The 22,608-nt window shown below is 34.2% G+C and overlaps 3 protein-coding genes across 3 annotated transcripts in view; 2 read left to right on the top strand and 1 right to left on the bottom strand.

Annotated features, from left to right (window-relative positions):
- The first annotated feature begins 1,247 nt into the window (after positions 1-1,247).
- On the top strand, positions 1,248-10,456 carry LOC111504226 (uncharacterized). Its single transcript, XM_074175237.1, is given in 10 exon segments — positions 1,248-1,444; positions 1,622-2,162; positions 2,165-2,289; positions 3,313-3,435; positions 3,501-4,094; positions 4,097-4,528; positions 4,590-5,126; positions 5,128-5,304; positions 5,306-5,513; positions 5,516-10,456. Coding segments are annotated over 9 exon segments (3,006 nt in total). The 5' UTR covers positions 1,248-1,444; positions 1,622-1,702; the 3' UTR covers positions 5,866-10,456.
- Positions 8,489-22,608, bottom strand: part of Tti1 (Telo2 interacting protein 1) — a 46,352-nt gene continuing 32,232 nt past the window's right edge. The window contains 17 exon segments of the mRNA XM_074174792.1: positions 8,489-8,648; positions 8,703-8,931; positions 9,879-9,912; positions 9,915-10,122; positions 10,125-10,189; positions 10,242-10,452; positions 10,454-10,540; positions 13,751-13,989; positions 14,063-14,317; positions 14,375-14,584; positions 16,605-16,787; positions 16,979-17,187; positions 17,274-17,596; positions 17,653-17,830; positions 18,045-18,222; positions 18,277-18,416; positions 19,164-19,387. Of these exon segments, the coding sequence (XP_074030893.1) occupies positions 8,523-8,648; positions 8,703-8,931; positions 9,879-9,912; positions 9,915-10,122; positions 10,125-10,189; positions 10,242-10,452; positions 10,454-10,540; positions 13,751-13,989; positions 14,063-14,317; positions 14,375-14,584; positions 16,605-16,787; positions 16,979-17,187; positions 17,274-17,596; positions 17,653-17,830; positions 18,045-18,222; positions 18,277-18,416; positions 19,164-19,369 (3,081 nt within the window). The 5' untranslated portion in view covers positions 19,370-19,387 and the 3' untranslated portion in view covers positions 8,489-8,522.
- Root (ciliary rootlet coiled-coil, rootletin) overlaps positions 19,387-22,608 on the top strand; it is an 84,525-nt gene continuing 81,303 nt past the window's right edge. Inside the window, 1 exon segment of the mRNA XM_074174804.1 lies at positions 19,387-19,508. The gene's annotated coding sequence lies outside the window, so the exon portion shown is untranslated.

The following is a 22,608-nucleotide window of genomic DNA, read 5'->3' as shown; positions in this document are numbered from 1 at the left end:
TAGAAAGAAAATTAAATATTGGAAGTGTTTAGGCACACGCTAACGTTTAGATACACGAAAAATTTTTTTTTGCGAAATGAACTGCCCTTGTTAAAAAAAAACATAGTGCTATCGTTCACTAGTTGAGATATCGGGAATATCCAATGGTAAAAAATTTCAAGCCTTATTTTATTACATATTATGCTTCTGGAAAATAACATCATTTCTCGTTTTTTGGAGAATAGAGTAACACATATTTTATGTTCTATATCAGGTTAGTGCTCAAAACAAACGATTTCTTTATGCTTTCATTATATATCGCATGCGTACTGCAAGCATTTCACATACTTTGAAGTTTTGCGAATCGGAAAATTCAATAGGTGACAATTACAAGAAACGATAAATCAGGATGAAGTTTTTTCTACAAAAATGTAATTATTGTCCTTTGAAAATCATTATTTTTAAGACAATTTTTTCTGTTCTTGCAAAATAAATAAAACTGAAAAGTTTGCCCTGATTTGAAAAAAAAATGTAAATATCTTTAAAATTATCGTTGCAGAAATTTCATTTTTCATAAACTACACCTTAGGATACATAACGACACGTTTAGCTATCACAGTAGCATTTTTGTAGTAACTACGTAGTGACACTACATAATAGTAATGTTGATGTGTGACATGTGCTAAAATCATGTTCCATTGAGATTGCACAGTACCACCGTATACTGTTTACTTATGTACGGTGCCAGTTCTGATATTTGACAGAACTCATGTAGTACCTCAGAGTAACAAAGTGTAGTACTAGTGCGACACGAAGGCACCACTGGTTTCACCACTTGACCTTTTTAAGTGATGTGACCCAATGGTTGCCAACTGCGGTAAAATAATGACATTTGACATTTGCTAATGAATAAATAACCTATCTTTCTGAGTTCCTTCTGCATTTTCATTTTTGGGACATAATTGAGACAGATCATCTTATATTTCTTCATAGCTGATTCTTCATTCTGGAGCCTCAACTTCATATAGGACGACTGGAAATCTCTTTTCGGTCATATTCTGGAAATCGGTTTCTCATTTATCAAAAATGAAAATGTAGAAGGAACTCAGAAAGATAGGTTATTTACTTCACTCAAAGTTCTTGGCCTTTGCTTCCCTATAGGCGCATTTAGCCATAGGTTATTTACTTATTAGCAAATGTCAAATGTCATTATTTTACCGCTGTTGGTAACCATGGGGTCGATCGCCATAAAATGACGGCCGACAATCAGTAGCGTAAAAAAAGTAAATAAAACAAAATCCCCTGGTTTCTTGTCCGATGTCTGGGTTCTGTCTCAAATTGTGACCCCATTGACCCAAACAGCACCTAATTGGGCTTTGATATTGGATATTCCTACAGATACACAATTCCCATATGAAGGAATATATACTTATTTGGTGAAGATGGAAACATCATAACATTCTTGGTAATTATTTTATTACAATTTTCCCAAACATGGGCGTAATATGTGAAAAATCATAATGCAAGTTTCTTATCAGTGCATAGACGAGTTGATTAGTAAATAGGTTTCAAAAAAATTAAAATATTCCATGTAACATGTTAAATTCCTTTTTAAAATACTGGTCATTGATTTTGTCCACAGATCAATACATTTGGATGGAGGAGTGCTCTGACTCCTAAGTAACTACCATTGAGTGTTAGTTGTACAAACTGTTCAAGAAAAATGGATTCAGTCAACATATGTTGTCCTGTTTGCACTTTGTTTTTGAGACCAGGCATAACCTTGAAGCAGCACTTGACGTCCCATCCTAAACAAAAGGTTATCGATGCTTTGGTTAAATTGTCCCTGGTGGAAGAATCACCCACAGCGAAAAGTAGTGCGTCACCACAACTTTTGCAGTCCCCAAATGTAGCAACTGCTGGGAGCAGCCACATTAATACAGCAGTAGTGAACCACTCTTGGAACCAAACTCCGCCAGTGCCACTAGGGAATCCACCTCAAGTCAGCCCTTCTCATGGCAATCACTTGTTTATTTATCAACAGAGTATGAGTACAACGTCTCCTCAGCCTCCAGTTATGCATGTTAATCCACTTTCTCAACAGTATGTCTACCCGACTGCTTTCAATCCGTTGATGATGATGCCTTACGTTTATCAGCAACAACAGCAAGTGATACTTTCTAGTAATCTTCTTTACCACCTCAGATCAAAGCACTATCATTTGACTCGCATAATTCTTCGGAGTCTCAAAAGGATGCAGTTTCTGTTATAGATACAAATGAGAGCCAGAAAGAGTGCAGGATTGTTGAGGTAATGAATGGTATATACTTTAATGTTCAAAAATTATTTGAGTGTTTTATTCAGGTGTTGAAACTTTTATTCGTTTTGTTCATCGAAAGTTGTATTCACTCCATGGACAGAAGTAAAATAACTTAATCCATATATAAATATGAGTTTTAGGATTTGACAATCAAATGAGTTCCAAAAATAACCACATAAACAGCAAAATTAATGATATTAATGACATTATTTTGGAAAAGCTTCAAAGTTTGATCTACCAGATTGAAGTCTTTATGTGGAATTGAAGATTCAGATCATATATCTTTGCTTTGAATGATATCTGTGCTTAAAAACTAGTATATGAAGACATAAAGATTTTTAGGAAAAATAATTTGCTTAAAAATCTCAAAGTCTGTTGTGATACTGATAAACTTACATTCTGTGTGAGAAAATGTAAAGTAATGACTTACTCTAGGAAACTTCATCTGAAACATATGATGTGTCTTGAAAACAACAACAGCAGTTTAATTACTCCACTCATACTGATATTTTTTTCAAATCAAACTCTCTGCCGGAGATTAAATCCAGAAGCAAGCACTTTTCCTATTTACCAGACATACAATACTTTTTTCGAAGCGTGTTTCACAACCACTCCATCTCCTGAAGACGGCAACTCGAGAAGAGTATAATAATAATATTTAAGAGCATTAATATTGAGGAAGGCTTGAGTATTGTTTAGTTTTTTTATGTACTAGTATCAGAATCTGGATATGAAATGAATGAAGCAACATGTAACCATATACAAAATACACTTTATTTTGAGATATGTGATTGCATAAATGGAGAGATGCCAAAGTATACCTGACTTAACGTTGTTTTTTATCAAAAAACATGCCAATTTTGGTGGATTGTAGGCTATTGAATAAGTAAATTTTGAAAAATTTATCATTGGTTATTTGATAAAACTACATTTTCGAAAGATTGCTAGAATCACAGCAATTTTAACTTTGGCAAAATTTATAGATTCTGTGTTCAAATCAAATTTGTTTGCAGGTAGAGGACAATATAGAAAAACCTTCAGAGGAAATTGTGGATGACCCAAAAATAGAAGAATCACTATTCAATGAATCAATAACCATTATTGATAAACATGAAAGATCTTTAACCGATGATAATGTGGAAACTATGGAAGATTTTGAAAATGAAAGAATGCTACTGAACGATATACCTCCAGATGACTTTCAGCGGAAAGAGATGATGATAATACTCATCAAACTGACAGTACTGGACAAGTCGATCAGAATACCCATCTAGTTGGGCAAGAAGTTAGTAGGTCTCCAATATCTGAAACAAATTCTGAGTGGAAATCAGAAACTGAGTTGAGCAAAGCTTGTCAGACACAGAATGCTGGCAATGCGTCCCCTACGTCGCAAGTTGTGGAAGAAGAACTAGTTCAAGAAAACGACAATAATTTCATTCAGGAAGATCAACCCGAATATTTTTACATGGACTCACAAAATGATGAATACGTTGAGCAAGAACCCAATGAATACGTAAGTCAACAAAGTACCGAGCAAACTCCTTTCACAGAGGTTGAAACTACCGAAAATTATGAGCAGTCTGAACCCATTTACACCTCAGCAAATATTTTGCACGGGGATCATTTAGATTTCGTGAATTTGGACGACATAATCATCATTAACGAATTTCCTCCAAATCAAATCGTTGCCCAAGTGGAAAATTTTGAGAGTACATCGCCTGAAAGACCTAGAGTTCTCATGACCATTGGGGAAATCCCAGATCATTCAAGGATAGATTACGTGGAACATAGGACTTTGAGGAGAGCATGTCGAGAGGGAGTTCACAGGTCAACATTAGATCGGACGAGAGAATGCCTGCCAGAGGTGAGCTCTCGGGACAGGAAAGTATTGGTGGTAATAGCGACATAACATGGAATCAATTGCAGTATCAGGAAGGTAGCTCTCGAATGTCTCAATCTTATGATTTGATTGGCAGAGGGTCGTGGGAGGCTTCGGATAGTGATAGTGTAGACATGCCAACTGCTCCGCAAAATTCCACCCAGGTTTCTTACCAGCCAAACGAGTACGAAGTTGAAAATGATACTCCTACCATTGTCAGCTGTACGGGTCCTCCTTAAAATTTCAAGTGCTCCACTTGCGGAAGAGACTTTGCAACTTCTAAAGAAAGAAAAGAACACGAAGTGGTGGAGCACTTTGAGAAATCAAAACAAACCTGGTTGGTACTGAAGTAGGAAAGAAGAGAGTGAAGAAACTTGTATTGAAGTTGAAACCTGAAAACGCGGAAGTTGAGCACAATTTGATAATGTCTTTACCAATAAATTGAAGCAGGAAAGTAATGCAGAACCTCAAGCTGAAAAGTCTCAGTTGGAAACCACTTTCAAAATAGATGAACCCGCTTTGGAACCTTTGGATCTGAAAACTATCTGTCCAATTTGTGACCAAGTGTGCCCAAATGCTAGAACACTCAAGGCTCACAAATTGGAGGCCCACAAAGAAAATGCTGCTCTCAAGCACAAATGTTCAACTTGTGGTGAGTTGTTTCCCAACGAATACAAGTACACAGAACACCTCAAGATTCACCCTTTGGAGTGCAAGTTATGTGGCAAGTTATTCTACAGGCGTCAAAATATTAGACTGCACATGAAAAGGCATTTGGGACTCAAACCTTTCAAATGTGAAATTTGCGACAAATGTTTCATAACCAGACAAAAATATAATGAACACAAAAACATCCACACTGGTGAGGCTCCCATCAAATGTAACTTGTGTGACGAAAAATTCAGGAGACATTCCAACTTGGTTCAACACCGCAACCGCCACCATTTCCAATTGAAAAAAGAAGGTCAAGGACTACATCTGCCAGTGCGGAGAAATATTTCATTCGAAAAAAAAGTTGGCCTGGCACAAGGAAATCCATGATGCGAAACCGAAAGCCTGCACTCAATGCAGCGAAAAATTTCTCCACATGTCCAGTTTGACGAGGCACATGAGACGAGCACACAACGACAAAATTTCTGCCAGAAGACAAGCGTCAGAGTGAGAACGTGCAATGTCCGATCTGTAACGGTACCTATCTGAGATCTTCGTTAGACGTACACATCAAGAGTCACAGCGGCGAGAGGCCTTTCTCGTGCTTGATGTGTAACAAGGTGTTTACAACGAAGTGGAATCTCAAGCTGCACAAGTGGACGCACGCGAGTCGCACTTCCAAGCCTTCAAATGTGATCAGTGCGTAGGGGTTCATTAGGAAACTGACTATATAGCTCATATGAACTCCCATAAGAGTGTGAGGCCGTACACTTGCAACTATTGTGGGGCGCAGTTCATTAGAAAATATAACTGTTTGCGGCACGTGAAAGAGCATGAAAATGCCAAAACTTTCAGCTGTACTGTTTGTTCGAAATCTTTCCATAGGTCATATTACTTGAAAGATCACATGAAAGTACACAGTGGCATTCGGCCCCACCACTGCGGGGTTTGTGGAAAAACCTCCACTACCAAATCTAATCATAATAAACATTTACAAATTCATCATGCTAGAGAACCAGTAAGTACTGAAAACTAAAAGAAATAGAGTAGGTTTGTGGGATATGAGATATCTGATATTAGACCTATTATATAGATGATCTAATGGGAACTAAGATTTGGGAGAATCATACAGGTGATTTTTAATTGTTCCAACTCTCGTCTTGGATTTTTTAACTTGAAACTTTTTAATTTATATAGCTGAATATTGTTTTTAATTTCGAATAAAAACGGCTTCTGCTTTACTCTGGTGATTGCAGAAAAAGTAGTGTTTTGAATGGGAATATTCATACAGGGTGTATCTTAAATGATGTCATTAATTTCAGGTGGTGATTACTTGGAAATGAAACAAGTTAGAATATAAGTTTATATGAACTTTTTCTCATGAAATATGACAAGTAATCATCACCCGAAATCAATGACATTATTTGAGATACACCCTGTATATGCTGGTTTAAACATACAGTGTCAACTTGAATAGTTTCCCCCTTCTTATTGAACGGGAGAATTTGCCAAGGTTGAACTTTTGGAAATTGAATCAACGGTTCCTCAGTAATTAGCAGTTTTAGATTTGTTTTAGGAATCTGCAAATCAATCACAATTAAAAAAAGATTCACAACTCCAGTTTAATTCAATAAATGTTTGAAATTTTTACTATGAAAATCATAATTTTGTGTCTCAAGTTTTAAATTCTGATATTCAGCGAAATTTATGAAAAGTTGCTTGTGTGATTCTTCCATGTCTTTGTATTCACTGATTTTAAATTCTATTTTATAAAAATTCTTTTTAAAATCTGAGAAGACTATAGTGATGACTAGTACCGAATTTATTCAAAAAGGTAACGTAACTAAATTCATTGTAATTTTAAAATTAGTTTTTTGAACGTCAATTTTACTCTCATTTTTTATTGTATTTTCCAATATTTTCCAGATTTCTGGGAGTTCTGTTGACTTTATATGAATAGAATCTAATCGTGAACGGATTTTTTCCGAACTAGACTAATTTTAGGTTGATTCCCCAACTGATAGAAGGACTAATCAAGAAAAGAGAATTGAAACTTTCTATGTTTTTTTACAACTTTTATTTGTAACTAACGTTACTGCAGTTTCGTCCTATAAGGACATTTTCAAACTTTTACATTATTGTAGTTCAATGTGTGAGTTTGAAAATGACCTTATAGGACGTTAGTTACAAATTTATTGATAGAAGGACTTTCTGTTGTTGCTTGAACCGTAAATTCAGGTTCATTTCAAACCCCTGGTCAAATATTAAACACAGACAGGCAAGTGTTTACTAGGCCAACAAGCTGATGAAATTATACTAAAAAAATATTTTTCCCACGCACTAGAAGTTGACACATTTCTGCTAACCAAATTCTCAACATCTTTATATTTAGATCTAAGTGGGTATAATTTCACTCATTGTTTATATAGCATCAGTTCAAAGTTTATATATTTACCGTATCACTTTATTTTTTTTACATTTTCACGAGTTAGTACGCATCAGCCAAAAAACATGGCTAATAAGAACTTTGAAACAAAAACCCAAAATTGTCCTTGGGTTGGCCAAATGTAGAAACCAAGTCCGAAATCATAGAAGAAGAAGAACGTCGATAATCAACTCGAATGAGAGAGACCCTATATATTTTTAATGAGCCTACATTAATTTTGAATTGTCTTTGCTAAGAATCTTGAGCTATGTTCTATTTGAATTTGAAAAACTTTTTTTATGGTTGGTACACCCATTTGATGTTATTTTTTTTATCTAATCAGGGTTATCAAGACTATTGTCAAAAGTTTGGTATTAGGAGAAGATTTTGAGTTCACTATTTAGTCTTCTCAGTAGTATATTTCAATTGTTATCAGACTATTGTCGAATCTAAAAATATTATTTTAATGGGTAATTTTTTTTATTGATTTGAATTCTATTTAAACAAAACATATTGATCCGTCAATTATTTTTTTATCTTAATTTTCTTTTTTGAAAGCTGAAACTGTGATTGTTTTCATTTTATGATATATCTATTGATTTTTTTTGCAAACTTTAGTGTTACGGGGTGAATTTTGAGGAGTCGTTGCAGAATATTTGTGAACAGAATTTTATATCAATTTTATTCATTCTGACACTTTATATTTTTATTCATTTTACAGATATTTTACAACATTCTGAATCAGTTGAAAAATTTTTATTCAATTTTTGTTTAAATATATTCTAATACGTACTATTTATTTAAGACTGTCATGAGTTCATGAAATGTCATTGTAATATAAATGATGGATTTTTTTCATTCATTTTTATATTCATGTGAATTTTCATACTCTACACTGTACATAGTAAATTAATTTTACATTTTTGAGTGTGCAATTGAAGTTTTGTATTGAATTGTACAAAATAAAATAATATATATCTAACAATGTTTACTCTCGTTTTGAACTACCTTGGGGTTGTGACGAATTTAAAGAACGTATGACCAGTTTTTACAGTTGTAATAACATTGGGGTTTCAACATCCACTCTCTGGAGTTATCTAAATTGACTTTTCCCTACCTAAAACAGTGACATTGGAGTTATTAACTAGAAGCAATAATGCCATCCTATCCAATGTTATACTTTATATAATTATTTAAAAACCGTGAGAATGGGCCTCAAAATAAAATCCTGATGGATTGAATTATTGTTGTATTTCATTGAATAATAGTCAGTAATTGAAGAATATTTTTTCATACTCATTATTTTTATTATCGTTCTCCCACTGTCCTAATTTGTTCAAAACGTTAGATGGGTCGTACACTGCAGAAACTTTGAAAAACTCCAGGGCTGCCACCTGCAAATAATCACATAAAAAATGAAGAACAATTTCAAAACACTAACAACTCACTTGTAATGGGACTGGTTGTTTATCACTCAGATATTTAAACATGCATTCGAAAACCTTATTCACGGTAGTTGCATCCGTATCTAGATTTATCAAAACTTTTCCGAGATTGTCTATCAGTACTTGCTGCAGTTTGAATGCTTGGGAATACCTATAGGCCGATCCTCGATCTTTCAAATAGCTTTCTCCAGAAAGCTTGCTGAGAACTTCCAAGATGCTTGGAATAACTTCTCTGAAACAAGAATGTTTAATGAACGCTGACCTGAGTTTTATTTATGAATTTTTTTTATTCACAGTCACATTGATCTCTTGGGTCATTAGCAACTTGATATATTACAGATTCATGAAGATTTAGAGAGCATGTAACAAATTGATATTCCCGAGGAAAGCTAACACATTTATATCCTAACATGTCCTTTAGTGGTGTAGGGAAGCCATAATGTTGCATTAATCGTGATATAAGCATGCACTCGGTTAGAATATGTTTTGCACTTTGAAGACTAACACACACTTCACATACTGGCGATTAGATAGGTCATTCACATAGATAAGGAACAAAATAGGGCCGAGCACCGATCCTTGGGGGACTCTACAGGTTATTTTCGAGAGACTAGAATTTTGGTTCTGTAACTTTACCATTTGAATTCTATCTGTCCGAAAAAATAAGATCGGAACCAGTATATTGTGCTTTTTCCAAAAATGTTAGCAACTTTTTTTCTGAGCTTATGAAACCTCTTAGCCATAGCTTGTTTCTTAGTCTGAACCTGTGAAATGTTGAGGAATCAATATTTGAAAATGAAAAAATGTCCACATGAACTTTTTGCTTTCACATAACTTGGGAACAGTGGTTTGTAAGTAAACTCACATATTTCATAATCCATGAATATAACTAAATGGCTAGACTCGTTCAGAAAACATCATCGAACACCAGTTTTTTTATTTGTGGTGGAAAATAGTTTTCAAAACAAGCACTATTCCCAAACACCAGAACTGCAATAATTTCGACGCATTTCACCAATCAAGTTTGCGTCTTAAGGAGAAAATAGTTTTGATAATAAAACGTTTAGACACTGTTGAAGACTCAGCTAAACTTTCATGAAAATAAGTGGTATCTCACCTGTGGAAGATGAGCAACCTTAATACAATATTTCATCTATCTATACTATACTATCTACTCACTTTGTTGTTCTGCTCCTAATAAATTCTTTGGAAGTCTAGCTAACCTCACTAATAGTTGAAAAGAATAATTTATAATCAATGGTTCGTTGAATTCTTTGAACCGTTGTACTAGAGGAGACCAGATTTGGTGTACAATGGGTAATAGCTCGTCTTCCCAGTCACGAATTATTTCCAAACCACTGGATAATATTTGAAGAACCAGTAACTTTTTCTGCTTGTCTTTAGAAGGAAGAAAATGGAGGACTACGAGTCAATATGGCAACCGTTTAATTTGATGTGGAGAGGCGGATCAGGCTTTTTATATTCATCATCTGAAAAAGAAAAAGTATATAGACGTGTGGAATAAAGGAATGATAGAAATACCTTCGGGTTCTCCAACTTCATTCTCCAATTCTTCTTTTTTCTTCACCATGTCTTCTTTGAACATTTCTTCAGCGTTTTTTTCCATTATTGCATCAGAAAAATTGTTCTTCACGTTCTTATTGACACCGCTAACCGTGAAATCTTCCACTTCCTTAAGTTTTTCGGCCTTAGATTTTATGGGTTCTTCTTTGACTTCAATCTGCAGCCACTCAGTTTAGACACTGTACAAAAACTTTGAATACCTGGAGGTATGCAATGCAATTTTGTTCTTTGAATTTGTCACAGGACTGTACCAATACCTTGAACAGAAACGATTAATAGTATTGTTTTACATATTGTAACGATATGTCGGCCAGCGAACAAACTCGTGACATCACCGCAAAAGGAATGCAGTCGGCAACCGCCGATTAAACTCTAGTTGAGTACCGAAACCACTATAGATTCTAAAACGATCGTTACCGATATATAAGGCCGGCTTCTCGTCCCAAGAGGGCAGTGTGTTCAGAATGTGACTGGAGCCGTTTTAACAAGGAATTCAAATAGTGGAAATAAATCAAGTGCTAAGTGTTGTAAATAAATTAGTTTGTGATAGTGAAATATTGTTAGAATAAATTTTGTTTATGACAGTTGTTGATTCTTTAATTTGTTACAATATGCTAGGATATTTGGATAACGATTTTTTCCATAGGATAAATTTAAGACCAGTCCAAGAGTCCATTAGATAGTGAGAAGAATTGTAATAATTCTTCTGGATACTGTAAGGTTTTTGTTCAACATGGTTTTTGTACATTATTGAAAAGTTTAATATCGTTAATGAATTTTGCTTGGAAAAGATTGACAAGCAATCAAAGACTTTATTGGCGTAGATTTATTCATTCATTTACGGTAATGCCAATTTTTAATGAAATAATTAACAATTTCACACATATGTATTTAACAGTAATCTAAGCTAGGTTAAAATATATAAAATAAAATTTAAAAAAAATCATTAAAGTAAGGTAATGAATTACAATCTTTTCAGTCTTTTTAAATGTTTCCAAAGAAGAATTAAAAAATTCTAAATCTACATTGTATGTATTTGCAAGTTTCAAAATTTACCTACAGATTCATTCCGGCCATAGTTGGTGCGACAAAAGGGTACTTTGAAGATTTCTGAATTCTTGTTCTCCTTGGATTCACATTTAAAGTTATAAGTTCGACAAGTTCCGGGAATTGATGCTAGCATTGATTATTTTGTGAATTAGTGTAAGATCTGATTCTAATCTTCTATGAGCCAGAGTATTCAAGTTAAGAATGTCCAATACAATTTTATAGTCATATTCACCAATACGATATCCCAGTTTATATGCAGAGTACTTTAAAAACTTATTCTAAACACTTTCAAGCATATCAATATCCACATGATAAGAAGGGCACCAAATTGTGGAATTGTATTGGATTATTGATCTAACAATTGAACAATATATGATTTTTATTGAAGTGAGAGATAATTCATTTGCAGATCTAAAAATGAAACCTAACATTTTTAATGCTTTAGAAAAATCCACGTTTCGTCGCAGTAATAATGTTTTTCATCAGCCCGGGATTTTCTTCTAAGCTTTCAAAGAAATCTGAGCAGACCTGTTGACGTAAGAGCTTTTGGTTAGTCAGGTTTTTTGTCATGTGTAATTCCTCGTGTAAAAATTTTCTAACCGTTTCTCTATCGGCGTTTACAGCTTCAGCAATCATCCGGATGCTCATTCGACGATCTGCAGGCACAATTGGTTGATTTTGGTCACTGTTTCGAAAGTTGAAACAATGAAATGGCGATCTGGGCGCTGGTCATATTCAGTGCTCTCTCGGCCCTCACTGAAGCGCTTACACCACTCAAAAACACGCGCCAGAGATAGATAATTGTCCCCGTTGGCCTCTTGCAACAATTTATAGCACTCAGTCGGAGTTTTTTTCAATTTAACGAAAAATTTGAGATTGATACGTTGCTCCTGTTTTTTGTCACATATGGTTCTCGACACGAGAAAAAAACACGTTCGTTTCAAACAACTACTGCACAAATACCAAAACAGTGACGAAAACGTGTTTTGGTACGTGAATAGAGAAGATTTCCAGATACCCAATAGTCCGGTCAAATTAGACTAAAAAATAAGAGTGAAGGTACATAAATTTACAACAAGCTTCAAATGCGTGTAATTGTTCAAAACATAGTTGAAAATAGGATTTTTAAATTCAGACTGATTGCGATGCCTTAAAAAAAATTATTCGAGGTCAAAGGTCAGAAATCTCGAAAAAAATTGTTTTTTCGCGATTTTCAGGAAAACGGTAAGTTTTGAATTGAATTGAAGATCATACCTCATAGGTGGCGTGAAAACGTGTGCATATAATGACGATTACAACTTTTTGACTCGTCGTATCTCAGAAACGGTGGCTCTAAGAAAAAAAAGTATTAATACATTTTTTGTAGAGAATTTTATGATCTACAATTTTATCTGAGGTTATTTTATGATAAAACTCACCGTTTTCCTGAAAATCGCGAAAAACCAATTTTTTTCGAGATTTTTGACCTTTGACCTCGAATAAATTTTTTTCCAGGCATCGGAATCATTCGGAATTTTAAAATCTTGTTTAAAAATATGTTTTGAACAATTACACGCGTTTGCAGCTTGTTGTAAACTTATGTACCTTCCAATGTCTAGATTGACCGGATTACAATGCACTAAATAGAAATTGAATATTTGTTGCGAAAAATGAAAATTTACCTTATTTTTTCAACAGATCTCGTATGCTATCAACTTTCTATACAAAATTATCCCCAAATATCTATTCACAACATGCAACTCCTAAGTAAGTCTTTCTTTTAATGGATATACCTAGTTATATTGTAATTAAAATTTCAACTTGTCAATAACCAAACTAGGATGCTTCTATCAATTGAGATTTTCATTATAATATACTTGTTTGCAACTAATTCAGACTATGTAAAATTCAATGATTAATGTCATTTTGCCTTCACCAAAGTTTCCTTCAAGCTCCACTTATAACCATTCTAATTATTTCTTCGTTTTTTTTTACACGCTTTATATTAGCTTCACCTGTATGTATGTAAGTCTCAAGCTCTGGATCTGTATTCGACAGAATTATGGATATTATTGCTTGATCTATTCGCGGGCAGATGGCGCTGTACATAACCTCTTTCATTTGAAAAAAGTATTTTTTTATTAACATGTGCCTGCTGCCTTATTTGTAACCCTCCTTTGCCCGCCTGCCGTCATGGGCTTGGTAGCTGATTTTCAGGCTCCCTCTCCGGTATCGGAAAATATCAATGGTCATTTTTCTAAACAATATACGGCTGATTGATCCCAAAGTTTAGATAAAATAAATATAGTTCAAAAAGACTAAAAAACACGCTTTTATAGCATACGAAACTAAAAATGAAAGATAAATATATTTATTTAGAACTATTCATAAGTGAGTATCTGAAGTTTTTGTGCTCGCTAAGACAAAATCAAACCTACCTCTTGTATTATCCCTGCAATATACTTGAGAACATCCATGGTACTATACTTCAATACAAGTGTCAGAACATTCAAAACATTTTCTTTATCTTCTGCTCTGATCAACTTCCTTTCGACTTGGAACGAGAAAAAATCTACGTTGGCATTGATCATTTCCGTCACTTCTGAATATCCACAAGAAGTGGAAATAGTTTTCAATGCTGATACGCCGGCTGCTCTTACAAGAGAATGACTACTACCTGAGAAAGAAAAACGTATTAAATATTTTTCAGGTGCAGATATCAACTGTGAGGTTAAAAAGTTTTGGTGTACCTGCTCTTTCTAAGACCAGATACAAAGTCTTCAAAATGAATTCTTGGAATCGGTCTTTGAGAACGGAAGCAACTTTTCCTACTCCTTCAACAAGTAAGCAAACTTGAATAACATTATGTTGGGTCTGCACCAGAGAGACGTCATTTCCACATTCATCTGAACCCACTGTCAATGGCACTTGCCAGTATGGACTGTCGATATAAGTGTCCACGACATTCTTCATGATATCTAGGTTTTCCTGGTTGACCTCTGCACCTATAACCATTTCGCATGGTGATCACTTTGTTGAAGGTTTCAAAAGCTCGTCCATACCTGCTATAGCTTCATTCAAAATAAAAATTCCTTCTTTTCGGTGCTCTTCTTCGTACATTATTACATCCAGCAAAAAGTCGCTGATAATTCTAAAGGAGCCGTATTTTGCTTGGAGGGCGCCTAGTTTTTCCAATTTCATTTGAACGGAATGTTCATTGAAATGACTGAATGTTTTCCAGGGGGTTCCTACATCTGATTTGGGATCCAGTTCTGAAGAAAATGACAGTTTAGTCTATCAGAAACGGCGATGCCTAAAACTTATAATCAAAAAGTATATTTAACAAAGCAATTCTACTGTACTTTACTCGATTGCACAATGAAATGACTATATATTTTCTAAACCGTGCAATATATTCAATAATAATAGGTGATTCAACATCTTGCATCAATAAATAGTATAGATCTTCGAAACTATGCAACACATTTTGATGCGTTTTTTTTTTATATGTTAAAATATGTTTGTTATAAATGTTTTTTCCGTTAACCAGCTGTCGCACCCCTACGAACGACAACCCTCAGAAGTCGAAACTTGTTCGAGCTAAGGATTAACGAGGTCTTACCTTTCAACGTGTGATTCGTAACACGGGTTGGACGATAGCAAGTGAAAATCGATCGTTCAGCTTGCGGCTTGAACCACCGACTCACACATCGGTCGATTGAGAGAGCGAACAAAGCACCCACGTCGAACCGCCCGGCTACCGACCTACCTAGTAGATAGAGTGATTCAAGAGGAAGGTTTATATGTACCCGAAAACACTCCAACGAAAAAGGTATTACTGGCGACCATAAAACAACGTAATTTCAAAAAAGAGTATATTATTGATTCGATGTGTGAAACACATGGTCATATTCTCTTACGTTTGCCTCCATACTATTGTGTGTTCAATCCAATTGGAATGGTTTGGGCCACAATGAAAGAAAGCTTGCGGAAATGTAATCAGTCACCGACTTTGAATACTGTGGTGCTTAACAATATAAGGCGAGTGGTGAATGAAGTAGGTAATAGTGATGTGTGGAAGAACTGTGTGGCCCACGTTATAAAAGAAGAGAACAAATATTATGTGCAAAGTTCCATAAATCCGATCGTTATTCAACCCGATGATGATTCCACCTCATCCGAATACAGCAAAGAAGAATTTTGATTTTTCTAGCAATTTTGTTGGCCTCTATTATTTTGTAAATATATGTTTGACGAGAATTCGGTGTGATTATTTGTGTTTTCATTGTATTTTAGAGTTTTCGACTCGGAAATCAACTACCTTAAATTTCGAAGTTTCTCATAATTACCCATGGTGGAAAAATTCAGTTGAGATAACTTTTTCATTGGGTGATCAATTGCTATGATTGTAAGAATAAGTAACCGAAAAACTACCACTGAAAAATAATATGCAGACGCCTATGTCGAGGCGGGAATTCCTTATCTGTGCTGTTCCAATTGGTATGGGAAATACTATACGTAAATATATGAATATTGAGTAAATGTAAATATATAATGCTATGTAATGAACATTGATAGCCATTTCATGTTGATTTCAATAACTTGTTTACACAAAGCTACATGCCAATTACTTGATAGAGCCTTGGTAGAATTCGTCTACAGTAGTCTACACTATAATAGGGCATCCCAACAAGGGCATAAATATCTGATGGATCTTTTTTGTAGAGAGAATACCATACTGAAACGAAATTGTGCACAATTTCCTCAGAAACAAATTCCATAACGTAAATATGACTCAATTTGTGCAAAATAAACTGATCTTGTAATAGTAGTGTCGAACTCTCTTGCAACAACTCTCACTTCATGACATATAGAGAAGCAATAAAAATTCAAAAACACGGGGATAATTTAAGTAGAAGAGGCAATGAACATCAATAAAGTCTAGCTACCTGTCCTTTGAGGTACACAAACGAAGTCTGGCAATCCAATTAAGAGAAACGAAGCCACGTCTACTAATAATAATATAAAACCAAAGTCAAATACTACCATCGTAGCTAATGCTCTTGGAACAACAGGAACACCAACTCGGGCCTGCGACCGTTACCACATCATCTACAGTAGTAGACGAAACGTCTGGCATAAAAACCCGCAGACCACGACCAAAAAACCCGGAAAATAGCTTTCACACAGTCATCTCCGGCCGTGAAAATTTACATTCTATGATCAAATTTCCTTTTGCCTCCTAAATTTTTAATATTCGGTGACATGTCAATAGTATTTATAAATAATAACCTTTAACTGAATATTCATCCAATAATCCCACTGTGCTTCTTTTGAGTTCCGATATATGTAGTAGAGTTCGCATCAAATTGTTCAAATGATTCGCTGACAATAAAACCTGACTTAATTTATGTTCTCCAAAAACAGTAAAATAACCAATTAGTGTGTTCAATGATGTTAACTGTTCTCTTTCATCTGGAAAACAAAAAAAAAGATATCACAAGAGTAAACAATCAGATAATAGTGTATAGAAGTAATATTTGAAAGAAGAAGTGTACCAGAGGATTCACAATCTTTAAGAAGATTTACAATCCTGGAAGAGATTTGTTTTGACGCAAATATTACCAACGATATTGTCAACTTGAATAACGCAATTATATTCATACCAATTCCATTGAATTTTCTTGGCAAGCAGTTTATTGCACTCAAAAAACCTTCCTCCAAACTTTCCAGCAAACATTTGATATCATTTGAATTGAGTTGATCAGATAAAATTCTCAATATGGAAGTGCTTTCTTTCGAAATTTCAGTGTCTTCATCTTCAGTAAGAGTTATAACTATTTCTATTAAATGCCTTGCTGAGTTGGGCATAGTCCTGAAATCAATGAAAAATCTCTTATAAAACTGTAGTACTACTCCGGTACTTGATGCATTTAGACTTCTTTTTACAATTCTACTAACCCCTTACAATTCTCAAGTATTATCCCACACATTCTGGACAATTCTAATCGGACTTTAGGATGTGAGTGTCGAGTAACTCGCATAAAATTCACAATGAGAATTTCCAACTTTCTGTCAGTATCTCTATACCACTGGGGGGAAAGTTTGGTTCCTTCTAGATGCTCTTTGATGTCTTGTTTGGTCTTCCACTTTTGTTTAACCTTTGCCTGCGTACATTCATTTATTTTCTCAACGTTAACATCACTTATGCGAACATTTTTATCAACCGCATCGTAATCTTGCATAAGCAGTGTAACAATTCTACCCCAAGCTTTCAACGCTACCTAAAGAATGAAAACTATATGTGTTTTATTTCAAGTACGAACAAAGTAACAATCACCATTGGAATCTTATGTCCAACTTTCTCATCTTCTAGTGCTACATGCTTCAAACCAGAAGCAACTCCTGGCAAAAAGAACAGGAAAACTTCAGCAACTTGTTTTCGAAGTACAACATCATTGAAATCATCATTATCGAGTACTCTTGCAAGAGACATAATACATTCCATAGCAGCGATTCTGAAAAACAGCAGCCAGTCAGTCAATACTTTCTAGAAAACAACTGATAACGAAGCTGGTCTTCAGGTTGTTTAAAAAAATTTCGTTGTCACAGGTAATAATCTACCGTAAACACATGGGGTCAAGAAAATATTAGACTGGATACAAATTCTCATAGTGAATAAAAGCAAATGATAGTTCCAACATTCTGTTCATATTCTCATGATCATCATACCTCAAACTTTTCAATTTCTCAGTCTTGGCTATTTCAATAGATACGTAGAGCATTTGGCACAACTTGGGAGCATTCGTCTTGCTGTAAAGTTCAAAAATAATGTCTGTAGAAACGCTTCTTGCCAAAGATTTTGTACATTCTATTATACTGAGTTTATATTCTTCATGTATGGGTAGAACTGAAACAGTCAGATTCAAAGTGATAGTTTTAATATGTTTCAAAATATACATACCTTTGTGTTGAACATGATCATATATCTCAAACAATAGGAATGCATAGATGTTGAAAAATAACCCTAGTTTATCAGTGGTAGATTTATCGAATAAGTTTCGGAGTGTGTCAATTATTAGTTGTTTGTTATTATCGCTGAAACTGAAAAGATAAAAGTTATGAAAGACAGCCAAGATCTTATTTTGGGGAAATGTTATGAATTTGGAGTGTTTGAAAATGAAATGCTTCAAAACTTTTATTGCTAGAGGATATTTGGGAGCGCTACAGAAATATTATGTACAGTTTGAAACAAACAAAGTAATGACCAAGAGGAGGTTGATGTTACACTACTTATTTAGTTAACAAAATTTCAAAGAAACCAATGTTTTTCGATATTCTCTCAAATTTGACAGACAACCAACAAAATAGCCAAACTAATAAAAATTTTACATCAAAGCATTCAATTCTCTAGTTCTTCTGGCTAGAAACTGGTCAATTACTTTTTTCACAGGAATATCAATGAACGGCCATTAAATCAAAACATCCAGTCTGTTTTTATATAAATAATTACAGGCCTGATTTCATAGTTATCCCAGGTAATTGGAAAAAATGTTGAAAAGTAGAATAACAAATTTCTTGACTATACAGAACTGTCACCTTTGGAGTACCACAAGGTACTGTTTCAGGGCCATTATAGTTCACTTTATACATGAACAGTCTACTATTTCTCAATTCAAAAGGCACAGTTCTCAATTTTGCTGTCGATACTGCAATAATTTATAGGACAAATAACTGGGAAGATTGAAAACATAATGTAGAGATTGATTTTGAGTTGAAACATAAGCACTGTTTTAAGATGGAATGAATTAAATAGTAATTATATACAATAACTTTTTGAAGAACCCATACCTTGATTTGTTTTCCGAAATACTTTTGATAATTGGATAGAATGTAGAAAGTATGGTAGGCTGAACAACTTTTATTAATGATTTCGAAGAATGAACTATCAAATCATTGAGACTTTTCATGCTTTCGATATTTCTAGGATTCTGAATGATGTTTCTGCAAAGTTCCTTCAACTGAGAAATATATTCATAGTTTGGAAACTGCTCCATTTTGAAAAGGCCGCCTTTCTGAAAATGAAAAACAGCTGTCAAAATGTATATTAATTTGTTTTGTTTGTATTCTTAATTATTTTGTTCTTTATCGTGTGTGGTGATGATGGTCGTGGTAGGCGATGTATGAATTTGAAAGGTAAGTTATTTGAATTTATATCATAATTTGTTTCATTGATTTTTAACAAAAAACACCGGAAATGATAATACGTTTTTTGAAGTATTTTTGGGAGTGATTTCAACAACTTGAGCTCAGACTTTACTTCTCACTTCACAAGTAGTATCCTCGTTTTAAATAAACGTTGCAGCACGCATTATTTACTTCATAAATATACTAATAAACATTAACATTTGTTGTTTTTTTTTTGGTTAAGTTTGAAGTTCATTCAAATTCCAGAAGTATGTATGTTTCGTGATATGACAGTTGAATTCTGTGGTTAGGACACTGCCATAGATACTGTATCATAGCTCTATGAGCACTGTCACTCTCTTCTTCTCTTTTTATGGTCTTTGCTTCCCTTCGGCGCAGTAGACCAGTACTGTCACTTTTAAGGTGCAATCGTGCTTGTTCTAATTTTGCAAAATTTTGGCGAATAAAATATCTGTGACAGATTTGCCGCAATATACTGCAGTTTATGCTTGAGAAAGCTATTGTATAGCGAAACACGTGTCGCGGTTTTTGTAAAACCCTTTATAGTGAATATCATACAATACCCTGTATTAATTAGTTTATTTGATAACTGTTTAGTTAAAATGAAGTGTTTATCATAGATTTCCATCAAGTGTTTGCCAATTCCATCAAATATAGTGGCTCTACCTTTTGGTTGGTTTCCGAGTTTTGCGTGGTCTTCTTTGGTTATAATCTCCAATTGAGATTGGAGATCACGGCAAAAAACGGAAATCAACCAGAATATTTACGCCAGCTTTGAAAGCCTACATTCCTAAATTAATGACACTATCACTAAAGTCCGCACCACAGAACATTCTGTTCTGTGTGTACCTCGAAACATCACTGAATATAAGCCCCACTAGAGTTTTTACATACTATTATGCACCTGTAAGTTTCTGATTAACTGTAAACTGGAAGAACTTTGCACCAGAAAAGACACATTTCTGAAATTGCATTGATTTTTTTCACAGTAGGAGATCAATGAGAGTATTTTCTAGACAAGATGTTGCATGTATATACGACGTGTCCACTATTAGGAGGGTCAGCATAGGAAAATCGGAAACCGTATGAGATACAAAGTCGGTTAAAATAGGAAAAAAATGACCATTTTATGCCTTATTTGCAGCTCTGTAAAATATTTTTTGAACTACGATTAAAATCCAATTTATAATTTTCATATATTCGCAATATACAATGTGTTTGAAGATAAGGAGGACATGGGAAAATCTGGAACCGTAAGATAAAATTACAAAGTCGATTAAATTAAGAAAGAGGTGCTAATTTCAGTAATTAATTTGCAAATTATAAATGGACTGTGACCCGTTACTTGATGAAAATCAATAACACTATTCGTGATAATAATTACACAACTTTCGCAAACATGTTTGTAAAAATTGTGCAATTATAATCATGGATAGATTTAATTTGCAGTTTTGCAAAATATCTTGTGGACTATGATTAGACGCCAATTCATTACTTTCATATATTTGCAATTTACAAAATATGTCCAAGATAAGGACAGGGACAGTATAGGAACATCGGCAACATTGATACTTTTGTGTTAATCTGTGGTGGGTATAAATTTCAATTATCGACACAAGACAGGCTATTTTTATTGATTTGTTGTTTATTTCGAAAAAAACCGAATGGACAGTTGAAATATGCAGTAGTTTAATTGCTGTTCGTATGGTGGAAACGATAGAAAACAGTTCACAACAAAACACGCGACTGTTTTTAAAAACGAAACTAGTCGCAAGCGAGTCCGTTTGGTGGAAATCCGTCTTTATATAATATTTTGTACGAGTCTAATAATACACATAATAAGTGATTACCGTTATTTTCCGATTTCTAGTTCCTCGACTCCCTCGTTATCACATCACCCACCACTGATTAATTTCAAGTCAACAACAAATATTATGACTCGTGGTACTCCGATTTCTGAGAATTCTAATAACGTCTGCTCGAAGTCCACTTGATATTCTGTGGAAATAAAAACTTTCAATATGAATTGTTTCTACGAGGTGTTTGTCGGTTATTCACTATTTGAGTTGAAGTGATTACGGCTTAGACGAAATACGTGATGGTTTTCACTATTTACCCTTTCAACGTGATAGTTGAATGCCAGTAGCATGTTTATATAGATAATATCTACATGATGGAATATTTCTTTGTGTCCTCATTCGATTTTTACAAATTTCACAATAATTCCTGGTATACTTCAAGTTACAATTGATAATCTGTTTTGTCACATATCAAAAGTTGTTTCAATTTTTCCAACTTTATGATGGGAAAAATCAAACTCAAAATGTATTGGGAAATATATGCATGTGCAAAGGTACATTGCCAAATGTATACATATTTTTTCATAAGTACTTTGAATTTTTAAACATGTTCAATGTTTTTCAACTTGGCTGGCTGCACATTTGTTTAAATTTTTGTTTCTGTACAAAGTGCTGATAGTTTTAATGAACGCATTGTTTGACATTGGTTTACGAAATTCCGTTCCGGAGATTTCAGCCCCAAAGATGGATCTCATCGTCCTGTGTGATGAAGAGTGGATCCTCAACCGCCTTACTTCCCAGACCTCTCGCCAATCGACTACATTATTTTAGAACACTTTGATAACTTTCTCCTTCGCCAATTTGAACAAGGCAAAAAAAAGCCTTGGACGACATTTAATCCCGAGTAGGTACACCATTTTTATGCTGACGGAATTGATTTGTGTTACGTTGGCAAAAGTGCACTGATTCAAATGGCGATTTTCCGATAAAATAGAATAGGTATTTACAGATATTTTACAGTTTGGATGAGACTCATAAAAACGGAAAAAAACTTTTGAAACAACCTAATATAGTATTATTACTCCAATTCCAGTATTTCCCAATTTCCGATTTTGATCAGCTTGGATGTAAATCCGAAAATATTCTTGTATGATAATTATCATTGAAATGACTTTAAGTGAATTCTGAAGTGCTATATTTTGAATCTTTAGTGTTTATTCATAAGTAATAACGGTTCCAGTGAATTATACTTTTGTTCCCAATTTTAAACTTCTTACCTCTATTATTTT

Source organism: Leptinotarsa decemlineata, unplaced genomic scaffold (genome assembly GCF_025532065.1).
Source record: "Leptinotarsa decemlineata unplaced genomic scaffold, Ldec_3_MD MMD2_tig00000882_RagTag_RagTag, whole genome shotgun sequence".
Classification (NCBI taxonomy): Eukaryota; Metazoa; Arthropoda; class Insecta; order Coleoptera; family Chrysomelidae; genus Leptinotarsa; species Leptinotarsa decemlineata.
This window is presented reverse-complemented; position numbering and strand designations above follow the sequence as displayed.